We start from the raw sequence: 22,226 nt of genomic DNA, 5'->3' as shown, positions 1-22,226 counted from the left end.
CTTTCCTCTGCTTTGTTTTCACTGCGAAAGAATTAGATGGCCTACCAAAATTAAACACCAACAACAAACAATTATTTTGACATGGTGTGGAAGAAGGCCTGGCTTCCTACTTTCCTTTAAACTCAGTCATAAGGTATCTCCAGCTAAAAGTTATCTTACAATTAGATTTAAAAGAGACTTTATTATGAGTTGTAGTTTTTGTTATTTTTTGTTATTCTGGCATTGCATTATTATTATTATTATGGCCAAATTCCATTCCCATAAATGTAAATTTACAGTTAACGTAACATTTACTTATTGATTTTATATAATTCTCCTGCGATTTTCAACATGGTTTCTGCACACCTTAAATCCATAGACTGTATATAAGAAACCCTTAAATCAGACTTCACGAATATCTAAAAACTCCGGTAAAGTTTTAGTCGGCCCACTCAGTGAGTTTACACATGGGGAGCTAGCTCACTGTTTCGTCTTCACCAGATGTCGGGATAAAAACATCAGAGTTGAACCTTTTATTTTAAAGCTGTTATCGTCATCATGTTGAAGTCTAAGACCTTCGTGAAGAAGACCCGGTCTGGCGGGGTGATGAAAGTAGTTCGTGAACATTATCTGAGAGATGATATTTGGTGTGGAAGCGAAGTTTGCAGTGAATGCAAACAGGAGTCCACGGTGCTGCAAAGAGACGCGTGTATGGAGAGCAACCTGTGCTCATATCCACATTATCTACTCCCTGACACCAATGTGGTCTTACATCAGGTAAAAAACAAACAACCAAATCAGGTTTCTAGTCAGTCCCAGTAAGTATTGTGATAATATATAATGTAGTATCTCCTGTAGTGGTGGAAGAAGTATCCTGACCTTTTACTTAAGTTAAAGTTTCAGTGCAGCAATGTAAAAATACAAAAATAAACAAGTAAAATACTTGCATGAACGATCCTGGTTAAGTAAAACTACTTACGGAAGTATTAACAGCGAAATGTAGTAGACAGTATTACAGTAGAAGAACATAGGTATTATTTGCTTGATGTAGTTAAAGTATTACAGTAAAAGTAGTGGTTTGGTCCCTCTGACTGATATCTTATCATTAGATTATTAATACTGAAGCATCAGTGTGTAAGCAGCATAACTACTTTATATACAGTTAGCTACTTTAGTTCAGTGGTTCCCAAGCCAGGGGTCTGGTCCCTCATATTTTTACAAATTCTGTGTCCTGCAGATTGACGTGTTGGAGGATCCTGTGATTCGAAACGTGATTATCCTTCAGACTGTGCTGCAGGAGGTTCGTCACCGCAGTGCACCGGTCTATAAACGCCTGAAGGACATCATACATGAGAAAGAGAAACATTTCTACACCTTTACCAACGAACACCACAGGTAGAAAGACACAGCTGTATTTTTTGGTCTGCCTCACCACATATTAATTGCACTATTTTTATGTAAAAGTTGTAAGTAATATCCAGACACATGTTTGTCTGAACTCAAAAGAGATCTTTATAATAGACCTTCCTCATGATATACATTTGTGAATACTAAGATGTATTTTTTTTCCTTCATGCTTGTTGTCCTCATATATTCATCCTCATAATTTTCACTCTTTCAGAGAGACATTCATTGAGCGTGAACCGGGTGAGAGCGCCAATGACCGTAACGACCGCGCCATCCGCGTGGCAGCCAAATGGTACAGCCAGCACCTGAAGCCATCAGAGTCTGACGGGCTCAAGGTGGTCCTCCTCACCAATGACCGAGGGAACAAGGAGAAGGCAGAGGAGAAAGGCCTGCTGGTGTACAAATGTACGTGAATTTTCTTCAGAGAAAGAAAATATAGGGTGGCACAGTTGCAGCAGAAGAAGCTTCCTAAGGCCTACACTATACAACTATGCTTTCAAACTTCATTAGCTGTAGCTGCCAATTAATCCAAAAACTCTTTCATTTCCAATCTAGTTGAAGAATACATCAAGAGCCTGATAGCAAACCCTGAGCTGGTGGATCACCTTGCGCTGTCAAATGACGACAAGGTAATTATGCACACCTTTCTCCTTTTTAAAATATGGAGTTAAAGTGTTGCTGTAGAATTAATATTTCTGTCTCTTCAATGCTTTCAGCTTCACTCTCACCTTCTCCTCTTGTCGCTCTCCATTTATATCTCCATCTTCCCTCCCTCAGAATGAGATCAGCAGCAGTAAGGTGTTATTCCCAGAGCACCTTCCTCTGTCCAGGATCCAGACTGGCATCAAAAGTGGCTCCTTCCTCCAGGGCACCTTCAGGGCCAGTAGGGATAACTACCTGGAGGCATCAGTCTTTGTTCAAGGAGAGGAGGAAGACAGCACAGAGGTGTGTCCTTGTGTGTTTTTTAAGAATGTATCTCCCAAACTTCATCAGGACGAGGATCAGAATTTACTGTACAGTTGTGAAATTCAAAAATAGTAAAGTGCGTGCATATGTTAAAAGCATTGTCCCTGCTTTTCCACTCCCTGCCAGGTTCTTATCCAGGGTCTGCAGAACCTCAACAGAGCGGTTCACCAAGACGTGGTTGCCGTGCAGCTGTTGCCTAAGAATGAGTGGGTGGCACCCTCTTCAGTGGTGCTGCAGGATGAGGGCAAAGCAAAGGATGATAACGCTGAGGAAGAAGAGGAGGAGAAGGCTGTGAGTTAGAGTTTGATGTAAAAGAAGGACTGTTAGTGTCTGCTTACAGATGACGGCTATGGTGAAGATAGCTGTGCTGTGTAACCACAATTTGTCTATTTTGTGATTAAATGACAACCCCAACAAGCTCTTTGGAGCTGTCTTAAGTATTCTCTGTATTACTGTGTTTGTGAGCAGTTGAGGGTCTCAGCAGCCGAAGCAGCCAGGAAGCCCACAGGCAAAGTAGTGGGAATCATCAAAAGGAACTGGAGGCCGTTCTGCGGCATGCTCAATGTTTCCCAAATCAAAGAGGTAATGCTGGACTGCTCTGTGTATCTAGTCTAAGTATAAAAAGACAAGCTAATTCTAAAAATCGCACTGAATTTTACTTTCTGTACCAAATTTAAAAACACAAAGGAAAGAAATATTATTGTTCTACTCATAAAAATGATAACGGTCTTCAGATACATTGCCTCACTACAAGTGCTGACTGTGTCTTCCTGTTTTTTCCTTTTTTGTAATTTTTTCTCTTTTTCATGAAGTCAACGCGCCACCTTTTCACGCCAGCTGACCGCCGTGTTCCACGCATTCGCATTGAAACACGTCAGGCAGCGTCACTGGCAGGCCAGAGGATCATGGTGGCCATCGATGGCTGGCCCAAACACTCCCGGTATCCAAACGTGAGTATCCTACGAGTAGTATGCTCATCTTGATGTGTTTGACAGGAAGTGGAATTGTCCATGTTTTCTGTGTTTGTATGAAGCCACGCCTCTCTAGCATGACAAGTAATAATACATTCAGTGTGTTTCTGTTTTTTAGGGTCACTTTGTGCGTAGTTTGGGCAACGCTGGGGAAAAGGACACAGAGCAGGAAGTCCTGCTTCTGGAGCATGATGTTCCCCACCAGGCCTTCTCTCAGGCTGTGCTCAGTTTTCTTCCCAAGATGCCGTGGGCCATAACACCAGAGGTAATTACTGCATTTCCCAAGTACACTGGACACTTTTTATACTTACAGTTTTGTTAATTAGTGGGGCTGTAAGCCTGTATTTTTCAAGCACATACTGTAAATATAGGTGTGTGTAGATATTAATGTGTGTGTGTGGTGCAGGATATGGCAAAGAGACAGGACCTGAGACATCTGACAGTGTGCAGCGTGGATCCTCCAGGATGTACAGACATAGATGATGCACTGCACTGTAGAGAGCTGGACAATGGAAACCTTGAGGTACACATATTGTACACACACTTACACAGACACTATCAAATAACTACATTAGGTTATTTGTATGTATGTATGTATACTGTGAGTATGTTGTTTGTTTGCTGTAGGTGGGCGTCCATATCGCTGATGTCAGTCACTTCATCAGACCTGGAAACGCTATGGACAAAGAGGCCGCCAATCGTGGCACCACCGTCTACCTGTGTGGCAAAGTGAGGACAAACAGTCATATGACAACATGTCTGACAACAGAGCATGGCTGCAAAAACTGCAAAACATGAAGCAATGTCTCTGTTAGCTCTATAAGCTTTGGGATTTTATATTTTGCAGTATAGGTGAACACAGAATCTGAATCAGATGTAGAAGTCTTACACTTTTGCCTTATTTTTAGGTTTTTGACTTCATGCCATTCATCTCATTATCTCTGCCTGTGTGGTTTTAGTACAGCTTTTTAGAAAGAGATATTTGGGTTGGATTGAATTTTTGTATTGACCACTAATATGACCACCAAATAGAAATGTATTAGAATTTAATTGATTCATAAAAAGCTATTTTGACACTGAAATAAATCATGTTATATGTTTGATGTGTCCAACAGAGAATAGACATGGTTCCTGAGCTCCTCAGCTCCAATCTTTGTTCCCTACGCTCCAACGTGGAGAGGTGAAGACACACACTTGCACTTATGCAATAATCAATGTCATCTGTGCTCTTTCTTTTCCCAAATATTTAAATGTAGTTCAAATGTTTGTCTGTGTTTTTTGTTTTTTATAAGGCTGGCTTTCTCATGTATCTGGGAGATGAACCATGAGGCAGAAATTCTAAAGACACGATTCACAAAAAGTGTCATTGACTCCAAGGTAAAGCAGCATGCAGACACACAAGCACAGAAAATATGCAGATGTGTGTGTATCAAATGTCCTGCAACTGATACGACTACCTACACAAAATGACAGGCTTAAGATGATTTATGTTGTTATGTCATTTAATGCTGAGGTTTTCTACTTAATCCTTTGTCTTCCCCTCGATCTCTTAATTCGGTCCAGGCGTCTCTGACTTATGCTGAGGCCCAAATGAGGATTGATGACACCTCCAAGAATGATGATATTACCAAAAGTCTGCGGGGCCTCAACAAACTGGCCAAAATCCTCAAGAGGCAGAGGATAGAGAAAGGGTAAGGGCTGCGAGGTAGGAGAAGAAATAGCTGCAGGAAATGGATTTATAGAAAGTAGTCTGGCTCTTCCTGTTCCTATGGCCAAAATATACTGTTTTTTAATTGATCTATGCATAAGTCAATCACTTGAGTCAATCCAGCTCATGAGGTTTAGTTGATCGTAGTTCCTAACATGAATCATGTTTGTGTTGCATTCAGGGCACTGACACTGTCATCCTTGGAGGTCCGTTTCCACATGGACAGTGAAACCCACGACCCCATTGACCTCCAGACCAAAGAACTCATGTAGGTATCTTCAAAAAGGAGCAATCTGCAAAATCCTTTTTTCTCCACAAAAGCTTTTCTTTTTTTTATGTTTTTTTCAGTGTTTCTCATGCAGTCTTTTAGATAAAAAGTTAATAAACTCATCTCCTGGTTTTTAGGGAGACCAACTCCATGGTAGAAGAGTTTATGTTGCTGGCAAATATTTCAGTGGCTCAGAAGATCTTCGATGAATTCTCAGAGTGCGCCCTGCTGAGGAAACATCCAGCACCGCCTCCGTCCAACTACGACGTCCTCCTAAAGGCTGGAAAGTCCAAGGTGGATGGAGATTGATGATAATGCAGAAAAGTTTGCTTTGATTTTCAATTGAAATGCCTGTTTCCTTAGCTCATTTATTTCTGTTGTCCTAAGACATTGTATCCCTTCATAAGCAGAATCTTCAGATATCCACATTACTATACTATCAACTAACCATGGTCATGACTTCTATTACAAATATATTTTAACATAAATTCTCGTTTCTTTCTCTTAACAGCATGTGGAGATCCACACAGATTCGGCCAAAGCTCTGGCCGACTCCCTTGACGTGGCCAAAGTGGACGGCTTCCCATACTTTAACACGCTACTACGCATCTTGGCCACTCGTTGCATGATGCAGGCCGTCTATTTTTGTTCTGGCATGGACAACGATTTCCACCACTACGGTCTCGCTTCACCCATTTATACACACTTCACATCACCTATTAGGAGGTATGAAAACACATCCTTGAAACTACTTGACTAAATGAGTCTTAAAGGGGCCTTTTATAATAACCAAATGTGCATAATTGACAGATTACCACACCACAGAGCTTTGTATCCTCCTTGTTTATATTATCCTCTCTCTCTCTTACTCTCTTACTATTCCACCTCGTCCTCTACTCTCCTACACAGGTATGCTGATATTATAGTACATCGCCTGCTGGCTGTGGCCATAGGAGCAGACAGCACCTACCCAGATCTGATGGACAAACATAAGCAGTCAGCCCTCTGCAACAACCTCAACTACAGACACAAAATGTCTCAGTATGCGCAGAGGGCCTCTGTGGCCTTCCACACACAGGTAACCATATGCAGTCATGGTTGTTTGATGTATACAATCACATCAACAACCATCGTGATATCCTTTTGACTGACCTAAAGTGAGAGTCAGAATTTATAGCCTCCAAAAATGCTTTTAATACACATGATCTCTTTCCAGTTGTTCTTCAAGAGCCGAGGCATTTTGAACGAGGAAGGATTCGTACTGTTTGTGAGGAAGAACGCAATCATTGTACTCATCCCAAAGTTCGGCCTGGAGGGAACAGTCTTCTTCGACAGCAAAGACAAAGCGAAACCAAACCTTGTTTTTGACGAAGAGGTAGAAACTCCTACTTCATTTAATTTTATATAACTTTAATCATTCGTTGTTTTATTTTAGCTCAACACTGATAAGACATTAATGAACAGTGCTTATAATATCTCTTCTTTATGTGTGTTTAGGGTCCCACTCTGGCAGTAGAGCAGCACACCTTCCACATATTTGACAAGGTGAAAGTCACCATCAGTCTAGACGACTCCAACATTCAGCACCAGAAGATCCGCATGGCTCTGATTGAACCTGTGGTAAGGAGAGACTGACTTATTATCAAAAGACTACCTTTCTAAATCGTCAAGATGTTTTGTGTCTTAATTTACAGCTGATGAGGCGATGCCAGTTTTCAGTTAATCCTAACAAGAGGAGTTGTCAAAATTGCTTAAAATAACATTTCATATATCTACATCAGTATCATGTATAAGCTGATTATCCTGTTTCAGATTCCTGGTGTGAGTGTTCCACCTCCAGATGTTGAGCCACAAGCCAAGAAACCCAAACTGGACCGCTGACACACAGAGCAGCAGTAAAGGACCTGAAACCACCATCTGATCATTTCGATGAAAAGCTCTTTAGGAACCAGTTTTTGATGTATTGACATTGTTATGCTGTGAGCAGTCTAATTTAATAAGTACCACAGAGAAGCTACACTGCTCCACATGTACCATCTGTTCTTACATTGTCATTTTATTATGATATAAAATGTTTTGTTTTTTTTAACTTATTTGTGTCTCTGTGTTTTTTAGACTCAACATGAATCTTAATCTGGTTCATTGTCCTGCCCATTATGATCTCCAGCTTTGTTGTCCTGATATAAGAACAATGGAAAAAATGTATAATTATTGGAGCATGGTCTATCAATGTGAAAGTTGATAGACTGAAAGTTCTGAGTAGTAGAAATATCACTATATGGTGAGCTGTAGATGTTCTGGTTCATCTAAATGGACTTTCGTTTTGAGATGGATGAGTTCCCATGGTCAACATGAACTTTCAACCTATTTTAAGCCAGCATTGACAAGAAATGCCAAGGAGAAAGTAAGTTTGGACATCAGCAATAAGTCTCAAAATTAGCATTCAACAATCCCACAGTAAAAAGTAAAACTCATGTTCATCTCATTTAGTCTTTTACTAGATCAGAATCCTATAATTTTCCAAATTTCTCAGCCATTCAACATCTCATGCTAATTTTGGTTTTAATAATTTTAGAGACACCACGTGGAGAACTGTCAATGTGATTACGTAGTGTGATAAATACTGAATTATTGTAAGCTCTCAAAGTCATAATACTCCTTTACTTAAATGGTGAGGACTAAAAATAAACAATGTACAAAGAGAAATAAATGTGTTCTCAAGCCAGATAAAAAATTCATGTTAATTTAATGTGGCAATGATCCAGCTCATGCGTTAGAAAAACGGTGTACAAATGGCTCCATCAGCTTTTAAATCACAAGTGGCATCATTCAGTGGGTCTTTGTTTGAAATAAATATTCTTACAATCCAAACAGGATCCAAAAACTCCAACTTTAACATCTCATTCAACAAAAAACAAAAATTATATTAAAAAAAAAAACATTATAAATGGTTTTATAAAAACAAATACAGTACAAATCTGATGCCATCTGCAAGTCAGGATCTATCCGGTAAATTGTCAGCACCAAATAAAATTGAAATGATGGCATTAGCATCAATGAGGTTATTGTTGTGCAAGTTCATTACAAAGTTGGTTACTTTTCTCCTCATCACTCCAGGATCCTGAGTCAACGACTGTTGACTTTGGATCATTGACTTACAGTGGTAGTAAGATGTAAGGAAAGTTCTTCAGTCAGGCAACTTGAACCTGTACCCTTGGAAGACGTAATAACCACTTGTGAAACCACTCGGTTCTTTTTACACCTCATTTAACAGTTGACCCCATTCACCCTAACCATATTGAACTTGACATAAATTCTTCAAACATAGTGTAAACGTTGTATTTGATTGCAAAATAATCATCTTAGGCTTCTAACTGGAGGAGGTGTCCCTTTCAAAGCATCCAGCACATGGCTCAGTAGTGAGGATAAAACACCTGGAAAATAAGAAACTCTGCTTAATTTATTGGTAAAACAAAGACTGTAAATCAAAGCATGTACCATATTCAATATGTGTGTCAGATCTATTTAAAATAAGTGCTGTTTTTAGCACATAAAGTGTTAAATACTGTACCTTTACTTTAGTGTGTTTACTGAGCTGGAAGGCTTCTTCCGCCAGGTTTGGACTGCAGGACTCTTTGTTGTAACAGTCTGAGCTGAGGCCATCAATAAGACTGGCAGTGCCCATTGAGGTAGTGTTGTACCCGCTGTCCACCTGAACACACATGAAAAACAAAGCAGTTAGTTACTGACGTCCAAGTACACAAGCATCAATATACTCTGAATCATAACAGTTTTAATTCTTGCGGAGTGCCTTATTAGTCCACAGTTCAACAAACCCTCGAAGAGCAATGTGAAAGTAACAGATTTATCCATACAAAAATATACAAAGTAAAATATGATATGAATAATAAAATATATGCTTCGATATTAGTCCTTACACAAACCTGCATGCTGGAATCGTAGCGTATGCTGCTCCCCTCTGCCAGAAGAGACAGAAACATCTGTGAGCTTTCTGTTGCTGACACATTGCCCATGCGTGAGCTGGTTAGCTGTCCCAAAGGCCTTCCAATCTCCTCCTCTTCTTCATCTTCCTCCAAACTCCCCTCTGTGCTTGTCTCCTTGCCCTCCTCCATCGTCACAGGCTCCATAAGATCCAAGCTAACTTTTTCAGTGTCAGCAAGGTGAACGTCCCGGGCCAAAGGTGAAGATGGATCCAGCTCCATAGACGGGAGACTAGATGAGCAGGAGGAGGAGGAGGGGAGTTGGTCCTCAGCCTCCTGATAGTCCTGGAGCCTAGGGTTGAGGATCGGGGAGATGAGGGGAGGGGAGGTCCAGCAGCGAACTCTGGCTCTGGGCCTGTGTTTGGTGTTGTGCTGGAGCTCATTATGGCAATGGAGCTGCTGTGGGGAGCAGCTACGAATGGGAGAACAACCCTCAACAAACGGACTCTCAGTGCAGGAAGGGACATCTACATCCAGGGGAACACCTTGTGGGGTCAGATTACTCGGCTGCTTCCTCTCAGCTAAGGGTAGAAGAGGAAAGAACAAAAAGATGGGAGTGTGAACAAAAGAAGAAAGATTTATTTAAAACCCTTATCATAAGAGCTTGTATTCAATTTAGCTTTATTTTGATAATGGTGAAGTTGTGAAATTACAAAACCAAAGTCTACCTGAGCCAATGGGTGTGCGGGCTACATTTGCAACAATAGGAGAAATTGTGGGAGAAACAAGGCCAGCAGGAGACGACCTGTCAGGGAACATAGGACTGGTGATGCTGCCGAGGCTGCAGTCCCGGAAGCGACCATGCTGGATGGGACTGGACGAGAACTGACCCTACAAGTACAGACAAGACAAACACATTCATTTTTAAAAGTTACATTTCACATTATTTTTTAAACAAAATGTTTGATCCAAGTACAAAAATTTAATTTATTCTGCACATTGTGCACACACAATAAAAAATAAATAAATCTTGTGAAGTAAAATTTAGTAGGTTTTTGTTTTCTCTTCATAACTGTGACAGACATTTGAATTTCTGTAGAAAACTAAAACTGAAATTTGCAAATACTCTTATGGTGTTTTTTAATATTTTTGGAAGAATGAAAATTAATGAATGTAGATGCAAAACAACATAATCTTTTATGACTTGCATAATAACTTTTGTTCACATTCAAATTTAAAAAGCACAACAAAATATCAGATTCAAATTTCACAATCTCCCAAAACATAGAAGGTAAAAACATGATACATCAACACCAATGTAAGTAATATAATAACAATAATAATAATTATAATTGAGAAAGACTATGACAAAACATTGTGTAGGGATGCATTAATTGCATCTCCACTTACCGTAGAGGGAGTCGGAGCAGACACACCACAGGGCAAAGGAGAAGAAAAGATGGACGATACAGCTTCTCCCTCAGAACCTGCAGCCCCTCCTACAGGTCCCTCTCCTTGGCTTAGCAGAGACCTCTCATGCCTGGGATGATCTCTTTCTGGGCTCGGTGGGCTGGAGCTGTCAGAGCCGCTGTAACTGCCCTGGCCATCAAGGAAGAGTTTTCGCCTCAAGGATGATGAGCTGAGGCTCTCCTGAACTGCATCACATGCTTCTTCATAGCGGTAATATTCCCCTAAAGGCAGGGAAGAAACAGATAGGATATGGTGAATTGATGGTAAAATACTCAATCATGATCGACTCTCTTTTTTTGTGCTGGCATCTTTTAGAGACTTACCAAGAAGTTTCTCCAAATCAAAAGCCAAGGGTAACGAAAGAGTCGTCTGACAAGCAACTGCAAAACAAACAAGGTCAATAAAACAAGTTAGTAGATAGTTAAAGAAAAAGAAGAGATGACGCACTGTTAGGAGAAAGTAATGTTAAAGCTCCTCAAATGACACACCAACCTGAGTGTTTTTCTGGCTCCTCAGCAATCATTGCAGACATAGAACCTGAAGGTGCAAGGACACAATACAGCAACATGAAAGTGGAATTCACAAAACCAGAATCCAGCAAGAAAATCAAAGTCAAGCAGAGGGAAGAAAAAAAATCTGAAGTTAAAAGTAATATAAACACACTTACTTTTTTTATAGATCTGAGAGGCCTTGCGGATGTCTGGGGCCGCCCAGGGGGAGGGCACAATGGTTCCTTTGGTGAAAAACTTTTTGGGAGAGATACAAATGACAAAATTGAGAATAACATTAAGTAAAATCAATATGTCAAATCCTCTCTTCCTATATCGCTGCATACCTGTTCAATTGCACTCTGGCGCTTTTCCTCAATGTCAGAATCCGTCCTAGATGTTTGGTAGAAAAAGAAACTTGTAACTCAAATTCTATCACTTGTACTTGTATACTTTTTCCAATATTTTGAGCAAAATGAGATAGAAAAGTGCATAATGAGATATATTTTAAACATTAGCTGATTAAAGGATAGTTTCAGTTTTTGAAATTGGTCTTGACAACTGTCTGATGCCCATATGAATGTTAAAAGAGGTGTTTTTTGCCCTAGTCATTCCTCCTGTGCCCTAATCATTCCCCCACCTTAGAATGTGCTTTCATTGAAAGCGATGAGGGCAAAAATCCAGTGTATCCACACAATAATTTTGTAAAGGTTTAAATGAGGCTTAAGCAGCCTGAGTTAGTCATATTAAGTGGATATCTGCCATGTTTACTTATTTTTAGCTTTAAATTCTCTCATTTTATTTGGTCTGACAGTGTTTCCCTGTTGAGCAGCAGTGGAAGTAAAGTAACAAAAAGAGGGACTTTTAAATACATTTTTGCACAGAAGGAGGCTTGTGGATTTTGGCTCACATCACTTGCCATTGTAAATGCATTTTAAGGGTTCTTCTAATGGTCAGTATGAACAGGAGGAATGAGTATGACAAGAAACCCCTATTTCAATGTTTATTTGAACACTGGATTTTTGTTTAAAAGCAGACTTGAAAAAATGTGAACCTGTCCTTTAAATCACCAGAACTTCACAAGGAAAGTCAGGGTCATTTTTATGTGTCTACCAAAAACAACTACTGTGTCATCACTACATTACAGTACATTACCTTGTCTGGCTGAGGTAAAAGGACTGTCGCTGGATATCCTCTTGGTCTATGTGTACTGGAAGAAGACTGGCCATTTCATCAATAGACCAGTTAAACTTGGGAGGAGTCTGGGAGGGAGAGAAAGATGAGGAAGTGACTAAAAGACAGATAAAACCTTTTGGAATAATGCATTTTACAGTCATTTCCTAATTGGATATGTGTGACTGTGCATGTCTAAAAGATGGTAAAGTGTGTTCAAACTTAACTTACAGCTTTACAAGGCTTGGACTTAAAGACAGACGGGCTTGGCACCAGTGGTTCACGGAGATGGCGGTAATCATTAGGACTTTCAAATGGGTTTCGTATGGAGGGCCTGCCTGGAGTCTCTGGAGTGATCTGCAGCTCAATATGGTCCCCCATTTTATCTGCATCACAACACATATCACAGTCAGAAAATGGGAATTACAGAACAGCAAGGCGTAATATAGATACATAAGGAGTGCAATAAGTGTTTTTTCCGTCGTAAGTGAATAGTTTGGGTATGTTAACTTCATCATGTGTTAACTAGTCGAAGGAGGCAACCAACTTAACGACAAATAATTTGGTTTCATTGCTACGTTACAGACTTCTTCTTCTCCTTCTTATTTAACACACTAAAAAACGAGGTGTTGGAAAATAAGATACTTACAAGTGTAAACCGAGCCCGTACTCTCTGAACTCTCTGAACATACAGTATTAAGTGAAAGGTGAGCAGCAAACAGTCACTGGAGTCGGAGTCTTCAGACGTTTATTTCAATTTTGCCCCCGAGGCCCGGCAGCCAATAGGAGCGCTGCAGGAAGCCGTGTCGTCACTTCCTCTTGTGACGGCTCGGTTATGATTATTGTCATAGTGATTCAGGCTAAGCTAAGGGGCTAGCTGCTAACACTGTCTATTAATTAGGCCTATAATGAATAATACGCCTTTAAACTCCTACCGAAGTGTTGCAATAATTTATTAGTTTAGTATCCGGTCTTTTGCTTTTGCCTTTTTTTTGGTCTCCTTGGTTTTTTGCTACTTGCTAACTAACTAAGCTATTTCAATTCTGCACCATGGCAAGTGCATCAAGCGCAAACCTAAACGCAGTGCGGGAGACGATGGACGGTAATTATGTATTAAAAACATGCATTTCAAATTCCTCCTGTCTAACGCAAACACTTCGGTTTTTCTTGTTTGTAATGGTTTAATAATACAGTGTAAATAAACGTACAGCAGGTCAGGTTTTGTCTAGCTGTCAGATTAGTGGAAAATGAATATCTAACTTTCTCTTTCTTGTTTCTATAGTGCTGCTAGAGATCTCCAGACTGCTGAACACTGGTTTGGACATGGAGTCTCTGTCAATATGTGTGAGACTGTGTGAGCAGGGCATCAACCCAGAAGCCCTGTCTGCAGTTATCAAAGAGCTGCGGAAAGCCTCCGAGTCACTAAAGGTACAGAAGCAAGCTTTATTTCTTTTCTTTTTTTATTACAGTGTTGTAGAGAATCCGTTTTAGAGGTGGGTAAATTTCACCCTTATTTATGCATGTTCACAACCTGCTGAGAACTTCAGTTAAACTATGTTAAGAAAGAAATGTCCAGACCTCAAAATTGTGTCTTAAAATTTGTCAGTGCCTAATCGATACTGTAAAAACCAGAAATCCTCAATTTTCATTTATTTGCGAGAGTGAAATTTTGAGAGGCTGTAACCATCTAGTCTTATATATTTTTCTTGACAAATTAGAGTTTAGAAATGACAAAAATTGTCATCAGTTTAATTGTCTGTTGATTTGGTTATAAATTGATCGGATAAATACTTCAGCATTAGTCCAGATGTTGAAGTGACGTTAATACAACTTCCTACACCACCATCTATAAACTACTGCAGTGTAGAGCCAGTAAACCGTGTTTACATTATACTGCAGTAAAATATCTGACAATGTTAATACCGGGGTGTTGTCAAAGTATGTTCCCCTCCTCCTGGTTAGGGTTAGGCATAGTAGAGATAACTTGTTGGGTGCAGGTTAAGCACCTCAGAAGATGACTGATTGGGGTTATGGATAAGATTGGGTGCAGGTTAAGGTAAGAGGAAACACATATCGATGGGGTAACAGATTTAGGCACAACACTGGTATGCCCTTTTTTTTTTTTTTTTTTACAATAATGGTGGTACCATTACTGTGATCAGTGTTGTTTTCAGAGGACACTGTGAACACAGATCAGCTCTCCTTCCTGCATCAGCAATTTGAGTTTGTTTAGACACACATGGTCTGTGAAAGCCCAACTTAACTGTTAACAGCCAGCAGATAAAACTTACTACAAGTTTTTGCACTCAAGGAATCAATTGATCAATTTTATCAGGGAAAGGCACAAATTTCCAAAGCACCAACGTTTGTGTAGAATCTAAAACATGGAGCTGCATTTAAAGTTATTTCCATTCGACTGATGTTGACACCGACAAATCAGAGGCAGTCATTTTCTGAAGTAACTTAATTTGATTAAAGATTCATTTATTAATTCAGACTCCATAATTAATTTGATTTAGCAGGAAGTTGATACTGGGAGATCCTGACTGTAGTGTCAGAAATTAAGTTCAGATGCCCACAGCTGACTACTTGTTTTTGTTATCAGGACTTTGATATCTTGTAAAATGTAATGTGGTCTGCAAAGGTTCTTAAATGTGAATGTTTACAACAACATAGTATAGACTTGAGGAGATTACAGTATCTACCATTAAACAATGAAAACATATGTCTGAATTGCTGTTTATTCTCATGTGCCTGGAGTATCTCTGGGTGTATTAGGTCATTGAAGACAATATTGGAAATCAATTCACAGAACTGTTGGACAGCAATGTTAGATTTTTGTGGTTTTTGAACAAATGTGTTTAAGTATCTTCATTTGTAAGGTAATTAAAGGATTATCCAGAAATATATGATCCCATCTGGTTATTTTATCCACAAATACTTTTCAGAAAACATATTGTATCATGATATAAGCTACACACAAATTAGATGTTTTACTGATACCAAGTGTACCACGTCAGAGTGACTGAATCATTAATTCATTTTGAGTACAATTGAGGACAGCTGGTAGAACTTTTTTTTTAAATGCATGCAAGTTAATTCTTACTATTCATTTTGGTGTAGCCTTTGTGTCCCCCTCAAACATGAAACTCAAAGAAAGCAAGTGTAATTCAATCATAGGACTCAATGCTGTATAATGATAAGATGATTAATCACTGCTGTATATTTATATCTTTTTCAGGCTCCTGAAAACTGCACAAACTGAAGATGAAAACTAATCACCTCAGTTTGGGACTTTTTAAAAATGGGGGTCACACCTCATTCCTGGATCTGTACCGTGGGATCTTTAGCCAGTCAGATCCGTCGTGTGTTGACGATCTGTCCCTCAGTCTCCTGTGTGACTAACGTGCTCCTGTTCTGTGCTTCGGCTGATGTTTGACAGAGTTTTTGTATACAGATGTCGACCTCAATCCTCCTCTGAAACACTCTTTAACAGGAGGGCACGCTTAGCCATTCTGCCTCTAATTTAAGTTTGATAAGAGTATTTCCAGCTGCCGTTTGTCAGAGTGGAATTAGCATTGACATCCTGCCTTAATTTAAGAGTGTACTTCTCATATTTTAGTCAACTTGTATTGCACTTTTCATTAACAGGTCTTTTTTATGATGTTAAATTCAGAAATATAGAATTAGTTTTTAATTTTTTGCAAGCATAATACATTTTTCAACTTATTCTTTATTTGCATTTCCATTGTCCATGTGTCCATAAATGATTAATAATGTCTAAATAAAAATGTTACAGTCGACAGCCACCAGGTGGTGTTATGTCATTCTTATTCCTACCTAAGGTATAGGTATTTATTTGATGTTAGGAAACTTGCACAGTTAGAACCTAACACACAAGTTTTCTTTATATAGATTTTTAAGAGCAATTAAATAATTTATCAGGTACTTTTTTTTATTTACGTCATATTTCCCCTCCCTTCCCTTTATTTATCACAGGAAACAACATTTTTTGTGTGTTGTCTTGATCCAATTTTAGAAGATCAGATAGATTAAGACACAAGATTTTGCAGAGGAAATTTTCTTTCCTGTCACGCTAGGTGAAAGGGACAAAGACACTGATGAAACATCACACAATACAATACAAAAACAGGCCGTGCAGGGGTGATCACATCCACAGCCAATACACTGTACAAAAGTGAAGACATGAACAAGGGTCATTCTTTACCGCAGGATGTCCTGTTGAACTGGAGTTTTGGCCTCTTTATATCAGTGCTCTATCCACAGAAAAAGTATTTTATATATATTGCATACTTGACAAAAAACCTCTGTCTTAGATCAACTAGGAATGAAGCCCCTACATCACGAATCTAACCACACGGAGCATTGTTTTGTTTTTCCACTGTCTGTAAAATAGCTCTATTCATCTTATAGACGAGGAAAAGTGCTGAGACTACAAAACATTCCTCCACAGGCCAATATAAAGGCTTGAAGCGACCTCTCATCCGCAAGTGCTTGTATCAGTAGCTCTTCATTGTGTGTGTGTGTGTGTGTGTGTGTGTATGTGTATGTGTGTGGTGGGGTGCCTCCATGTGTGCGAGTTTAGGTGTTCGTGCTGCTCTTTCTACAAATGAGTAGCCCCCTAAGCCATCTGACAGTAATGCCTCACCCCTCACAGGCACACCACAGAGAAAACCAGTGAGCGAGTGGGGAGGGTGTTGGTGTAAGCATTTCTGTCTTCTTCTGCTTTGTCTCGCCATCTTGACTGACAGGCTGTGGGTCTAAATCTCTGTTCTGCTCCTTTGATCTCTTAACACAGTATCTCTCTGTTCCTCAATACCAGCATCATGTTCACCAACTATGAGAGGCATACAGATACGGTGCAGTGGCTCTTGTTGATAGCCCATAAGCCCAAACAACCCCACTGGCCTCCGTGGGGGGTGAGTTGAGATGTGGATGGAGAGAGACCCACATTGAGAATCTGTTTCTTTTACAAAGGAAAAGAGTTATGCATGGGTTGATTGGCTACTGTGGGCGTGGGATTCAGGATGCATTGCTCTCTTTTTGATGTGTTTGAAGGGTTTCTCCTGATCCTAGCTGGCTACTTTGATCTCTGTTAAACAAAATATTCCCAAATCCCATAGTCCTGACTGAGAGATTAGCGTCCATATATGCATAAACATCTAAGAGGTGTTCAACTAGGGCACTGGTCAGGTCACATGACTGTATAAACTTAAGAGGCAAGCAGGTCCTCACATCAAAACTTCTAAAGGTGTTTATGTTTGTACGTCTGATAATTATCCAGGCCGAGGATTATTTTTCTGATAAATGAGGTCATTCTCATTTAAAAGTGAAAGACCTGTGTGCTGCAGTCCGGTGTGTGAAATGGATATTACAGAAATAATTAGACTGATTAGAAGTGTCTTATTTATAGGGGGAAGATGAGCTGTTGATGTTCAAACCTAAATTACGGACACATTGTCTCATGAAAAACAACTGCAGTGTTTGCTGAGCCTTATGTGAAGCAGAGTTTAATCACAAGTCAAAGAACTCCTGCACAATTACGGAGCACAGAAACAGGTTAATTTGATGTTTTCTACATACAAAGGAAGGGCTTTGTTTGTTGCATGATTAAGATGAGATTGAAGATGAAACATTCAACTTTTTCTTGCTCATTACATGATTATTCAAGGGCTACAGTTTTTTAGTAAAGTGTCCTTCATACCTGATTAGTTCTTCCAGTTTGATAGTTTTTTTGTGGCAGATTGTATTTAGAGAATATAACTTTTTTATTCAAATTTGACCAGCCATTCAATAGATTACCATTTTACCGTTTTCTGGCTGGTGAATGAAGCAAGTCTAGCAGCAACTTGCTTTAATGTCATGTAAGAAGTTATTTTAAAGTTAATTCTGGGCACCCGTACTGAAGGACACAATGAATAACATATCAGTAAACAGCAGCACATTCTGAATAGAGTTTATCTTTAGAGATCATATACAATATTCTGGCACTTAAACAATATATTAATATTTCTGTAACTGATTAAACCTGTGTGGCCCTCATCCTTTAACAATGTGGAGCTCCACACTGTATTTGCCCCAAGAGCAGCTCTGTGACCTTGTTTGAGCTTACTCCAATATACCACCCTTGATTAAATACAAGCCACACTTTTACACCGTCTAATTTAGTATTACTATTTAGGTCCCAATTAAATTCGTAGCAAGGAAATTGGATCATAAACTCTTTAAAGGATCGTTAACAATCATTAGACAGGATAATGGCATGGCAATCAAAATATGTAAAAAAAAAAAAAAAAAAAAAAAACCCTTAAAAAAAACTTCCAAAGTCTTTTAGTGACTTTGTTGTTTTTGGACATTTTCCAAGCTGATTAATGTAGAATTGATTGATTTACAGTTGTAATTAGCTGTCTTCTGCATAGATGCATAATAATCATATATCTGCCTGCTTGTTTTAAAGTATTAATTGGTTTCATTAACAAAAGCAGTTAATTGAATAACAATTAACAAAGTTGGCGATGGCATTGACACAGCGCGTGCATACTCCCTTGTGTTTTCCCTATGATGATAATGAAACCACCTTTTTATCAGATTGGAATTTTGTGTGTTGGACTATGTAATGACTAATATGATATTGGGCTTATTAGTTTATTGGCTCACTGAGGCATTTCGCTGGTATTGAACACGTTGTGTTTAACAGGTAGGCACCATATGCTGCCTTAATCAGACATTGGAATCACATTTGGTTGTTAAATTGTCTTCTAATAAAAGCAGGTAGTAAAACAACTTGAGCTAATTCAATTTCAGGCGAGTTTGGATGAAGTGAACAGCTGTTCTTATTTGTTGAATTGTTTTAACATTCCCTGTCTTGTTTGTTTTTTGCTCTCTCTCTTTTTTTAGGTTCAACTCCAATAGCTTGTTTCTTTCTCAACTTTTCTTGTAGAAAATAGCGATGGAGGGTGGACTAGCTGTCCACTGTCTTTTAAAGAAGACAATACCAGGCATATTGTAATGACAGCTTGCATTGTGTGTTTGTGTGTGTATGTGTTTGTGTGTGTGTGCGCGTGTGTGTGTGTGTAAGAGAGAGTGAGAGAAAAAAGGGGGATAGGAGAATGTGTGTGTGTGTGTTATGTTAGAAAAACTGAAAAACAGAATGTGTGTGTGAGCGTGTGTGCGTGCGCGTGTGTGTGTGTGCATGTGTGTTACAATGACAGCTTGTATTCTCCGTGATTAATGATGTGCTGTGTGACTTGATAAGTGCTTCGGAGGACCAACGCTTGTTTCAATTAGACCTTGTGAAGGTCGCGACGCCGCGCCGGCCTCTCATTATCATATCCATAATCAATCCACATTATCATAGGGGAATGTGGAATGGATGGGTGATATCTTGGTCATACACACACAGATGAGCAGACACACACACCGAAACACCTAATCACATACCAAAACACAATGACATACTCTCTCACTCACAGGAGCACACACACACGCACACACACACACACACACACACACACACACACACACACACACACACACACTCACACACACACGTCACTCCAACTTGATTTGAATCATAACAGTGGCTGTCGGAATGGATTGTCTGTTCAGATTAAGAGTGTGTATCTGAGAATTAAGGAGCGTTGATGGTGGTGGCATTTCAGATCCTCTGCAGACACAAATGCCAAAACATCATTCTGTCACCCCCTCCATCTCTCTCACACAATCACATACACGACCAGCTGCACACACACGTACACACAGTACCCTGGGGCCTTTTTAATAGAGGCGAAGTGATTCGTATGTTTTTACTCCTCTAATAAGAACAGATTGAGTGGTATTTACACTTCACCGGCTGATCTAACCACCTACACATTTCCCTCATGTTTCTGCTCAGTGGCCAAGACAGACATGTGGAAAGGACCAGTGCTTGGCTTTGTAACAGCAACACGACATGATCATTATCTTTCTCTCACGGCAAGAAAAAATATGAACTGTTAAAACTGGGAAACTGCAGGTAGATTTTGTGTGTTTAAGAGAGTTGTCTTTGTCTTAGGCAGTAAGACTGATATGATGAAAGTCTGAAAACAGACTGAAAACCTGGCAAGCATATTGGCCCCACTTGGGATCTAACTCCCAGAGAATCTTTCATTTAATCAGTCGAGTTGAGATTGAAACAGAACTGGTGTAGATTTACTGTAATAACATGAATTGAGGCAAATGTTGGAGGTTAAAACTTAAGAATCACAATGTACTGGAGCAATTAAACGAATCAAAGCAGATATAAAAAATTAATTAACTCAGTAATATTCAGTGGAGGGAGAACCTTCCTACCCACTCAAGATAGATAGGCTCTCAAGCTCTGAGAAAATCCTTACAGAGGGACTTAAAGCACTTAATATCACACAGTTTAAGTAAGAAAATGTTTCTTTCTTTGCCTCTGCATGTGTGATATATTGTTGTTTTTATACATCACTAAGTGGAGAGATGTGAGAGATTTTGCATTAGGTGTCAGTTCATTGTTTCATTTCGGTGGATTTTAAGTACAATAGCTGCTGTATGAATTAAACCTTCTGACCTTCCTGTTGTGAGACAAAGTCATTTCCCACCAGGGCATCCTGCAACCTACTGGTAACAGGACTCTCTTTAACATGTAGCTGCATACCAGACTGCATGCATGAACTAAAATTTCAAAATTAACAAAAGCTGGCATCAAAGGTTACAATCAGGAATAATTTCTTTAGACTTCCATATTACTCATTAGGTCCTTGTATATGTTATTAACATATTAACAGGGTACATAGTATATCAGTAAATCTATCAGATCTGATGGTGCCACAAGCCTAAAAAGTTGCAAAGCGCTGGCCTGGGAGGTTAAACTGAACATTTCCCTCCTTATTAAACACTTAAAGGTAAGAATTTACTTCATGAATCAGTTCTGCTTAACACTGATGGCTTTATCGGTGTATTTTCTACAGATGGAGAAAGAGAGTCGTGACATTTCTTTTTGGCAAGGAAAAGGCCATACTCAGCAGGAGTTATCAAAGGCAAAAAGTAAAAAGTTCGAGTTAGCTATCTCTCTCTCTCTCTGCCTCTCTCTCTTCCCCTGGAGATACTCATGTTAAGCATAATTAAGCAGATTTGATTAGCATCAAGCCTGGCTTCCTCTCTTGACTTTTAATGAATGTAAATCTACCATCTACATCCTAAAGATTAATTTCTGCCAATTAAAAAACACAAGAGGGCTTATTGGAGAGAGGGGTGAGGTGGGGGTGTTGGGAGGAAAAGAGTGTTAAAGTCCTTTGAGTTGGAGTACAGTCGGAGTTTTATCCTCTTCCCCCTTGTCTTATGGTGAGATGGTCTCTGGAGATCTGTGTCTCTCTCTCTCTCCCTCACGACCAAGATCATTATCAGCACAATGTTCCGTGAAAGCCACTTTGAAAGGACTGCGAGCTCCATATGTAAATGATGGGAGTGTGTATGAGTGTGAGTGTGTGTGTGTGTGTGTGTGTGTGTGTGTGTGTGGAGGGGGGGCGGGGGGCTGGATGAAGCAGTACAAGAACAGGTAAAGGGATCAATTTGTCAAGACAAGGTTATTGGGCCCCTTATGAGCTTTTGTACATTCACGTCTCTCTGGTTAGAGTATTTCTGGAGCTGTTCAATTCAGATTTTTATTGATTGATTGACTGATTAATTTAAGATAATAAATTAAAATTTATTAAATAAAAAATAATAACAAAACAATGGCAACCAGCTGGAATTATGAGTAACATAAATGATTTGAAAAAAAAATATATAACATCCTATAAGAAGGCACCTGATTTATTTTTTTGGTGA

General features: G+C 39.4%; 3 protein-coding genes across 3 annotated transcripts; 2 read left to right on the top strand and 1 right to left on the bottom strand.

The window, feature by feature from the left end:
• The first annotated feature begins 522 nt into the window (after nt 1–522).
• dis3 (DIS3 exosome endoribonuclease and 3'-5' exoribonuclease) lies at nt 523–7,348 on the top strand. The gene is made up of 21 exons (XM_053332868.1): nt 523–756; nt 1,217–1,374; nt 1,601–1,791; nt 1,942–2,015; nt 2,164–2,331; nt 2,479–2,643; nt 2,821–2,934; nt 3,165–3,302; nt 3,442–3,588; nt 3,730–3,846; nt 3,951–4,052; nt 4,439–4,503; nt 4,616–4,700; nt 4,887–5,014; nt 5,213–5,299; nt 5,437–5,593; nt 5,811–6,025; nt 6,209–6,377; nt 6,516–6,674; nt 6,797–6,919; nt 7,112–7,348. The coding sequence occupies exons 1-21, from the start codon at nt 538–540 to the stop codon at nt 7,178–7,180; spliced, it is 2,850 nt and encodes a 949-aa protein (XP_053188843.1). The 5' UTR covers nt 523–537; the 3' UTR covers nt 7,181–7,348.
• A 1,299-nt stretch (nt 7,349–8,647) lies between these two features.
• Nucleotides 8,648–12,752, bottom strand: bora (bora aurora kinase A activator). The gene is made up of 11 exons (XM_053332873.1): nt 12,603–12,752; nt 12,354–12,460; nt 11,546–11,591; nt 11,378–11,456; nt 11,203–11,247; nt 11,034–11,090; nt 10,651–10,931; nt 9,969–10,131; nt 9,244–9,821; nt 8,871–9,011; nt 8,648–8,733 (listed from the first exon to the last, which is right to left on the bottom strand). The coding sequence occupies exons 1-11, from the start codon at nt 12,750–12,752 to the stop codon at nt 8,713–8,715; spliced, it is 1,668 nt and encodes a 555-aa protein (XP_053188848.1). The 3' UTR covers nt 8,648–8,712.
• A 453-nt stretch (nt 12,753–13,205) lies between these two features.
• mzt1 (mitotic spindle organizing protein 1) lies at nt 13,206–16,124 on the top strand. The gene is made up of 3 exons (XM_053332874.1): nt 13,206–13,473; nt 13,654–13,799; nt 15,613–16,124. The coding sequence occupies exons 1-3, from the start codon at nt 13,422–13,424 to the stop codon at nt 15,634–15,636; spliced, it is 222 nt and encodes a 73-aa protein (XP_053188849.1). The 5' UTR covers nt 13,206–13,421; the 3' UTR covers nt 15,637–16,124.
• The last annotated feature ends 6,102 nt before the right edge of the window (nt 16,125–22,226 follow it).

This window comes from Scomber japonicus, chromosome 14, assembly GCF_027409825.1.
Source record: "Scomber japonicus isolate fScoJap1 chromosome 14, fScoJap1.pri, whole genome shotgun sequence".
In the NCBI taxonomy this organism is placed as follows: Eukaryota; Metazoa; Chordata; class Actinopteri; order Scombriformes; family Scombridae; genus Scomber; species Scomber japonicus.
The sequence above is the reverse complement of the archived record's forward strand: the minus strand, read 5'-3'. Positions and strand labels throughout refer to the sequence as shown.

Coding starts and splice junctions, on each gene's coding strand:
- dis3 (XM_053332868.1), top strand. CDS start 538: ATGTTGAAGTCTAAGACCTTCGTGAAGAAGACCCGGTCTGGCGGGGTG. Junction 2,016..2,163: donor CGCTGTCAAATGACGACAAG/GTAATTATGCAC, acceptor TCCCTCCCTCAG/AATGAGATCAGCAGCAGTAA. Junction 6,026..6,208: donor TTCACATCACCTATTAGGAG/GTATGAAAACAC, acceptor TCTCCTACACAG/GTATGCTGATATTATAGTAC.
- bora (XM_053332873.1), bottom strand. CDS start 12,752: ATGGGGGACCATATTGAGCTGCAGATCACTCCAGAGACTCCAGGCAGG. Junction 11,091..11,202: donor GGAGCCAGAAAAACACTCAG/GTTGGTGTGTCA, acceptor TTTGTTTTGCAG/TTGCTTGTCAGACGACTCTT. Junction 9,822..9,968: donor CCGCACACCCATTGGCTCAG/GTAGACTTTGGT, acceptor TTCTACCCTTAG/CTGAGAGGAAGCAGCCGAGT.
- mzt1 (XM_053332874.1), top strand. CDS start 13,422: ATGGCAAGTGCATCAAGCGCAAACCTAAACGCAGTGCGGGAGACGATG. Junction 13,474..13,653: donor AGTGCGGGAGACGATGGACG/GTAATTATGTAT, acceptor TTGTTTCTATAG/TGCTGCTAGAGATCTCCAGA. Junction 13,800..15,612: donor AAGCCTCCGAGTCACTAAAG/GTACAGAAGCAA, acceptor TATCTTTTTCAG/GCTCCTGAAAACTGCACAAA.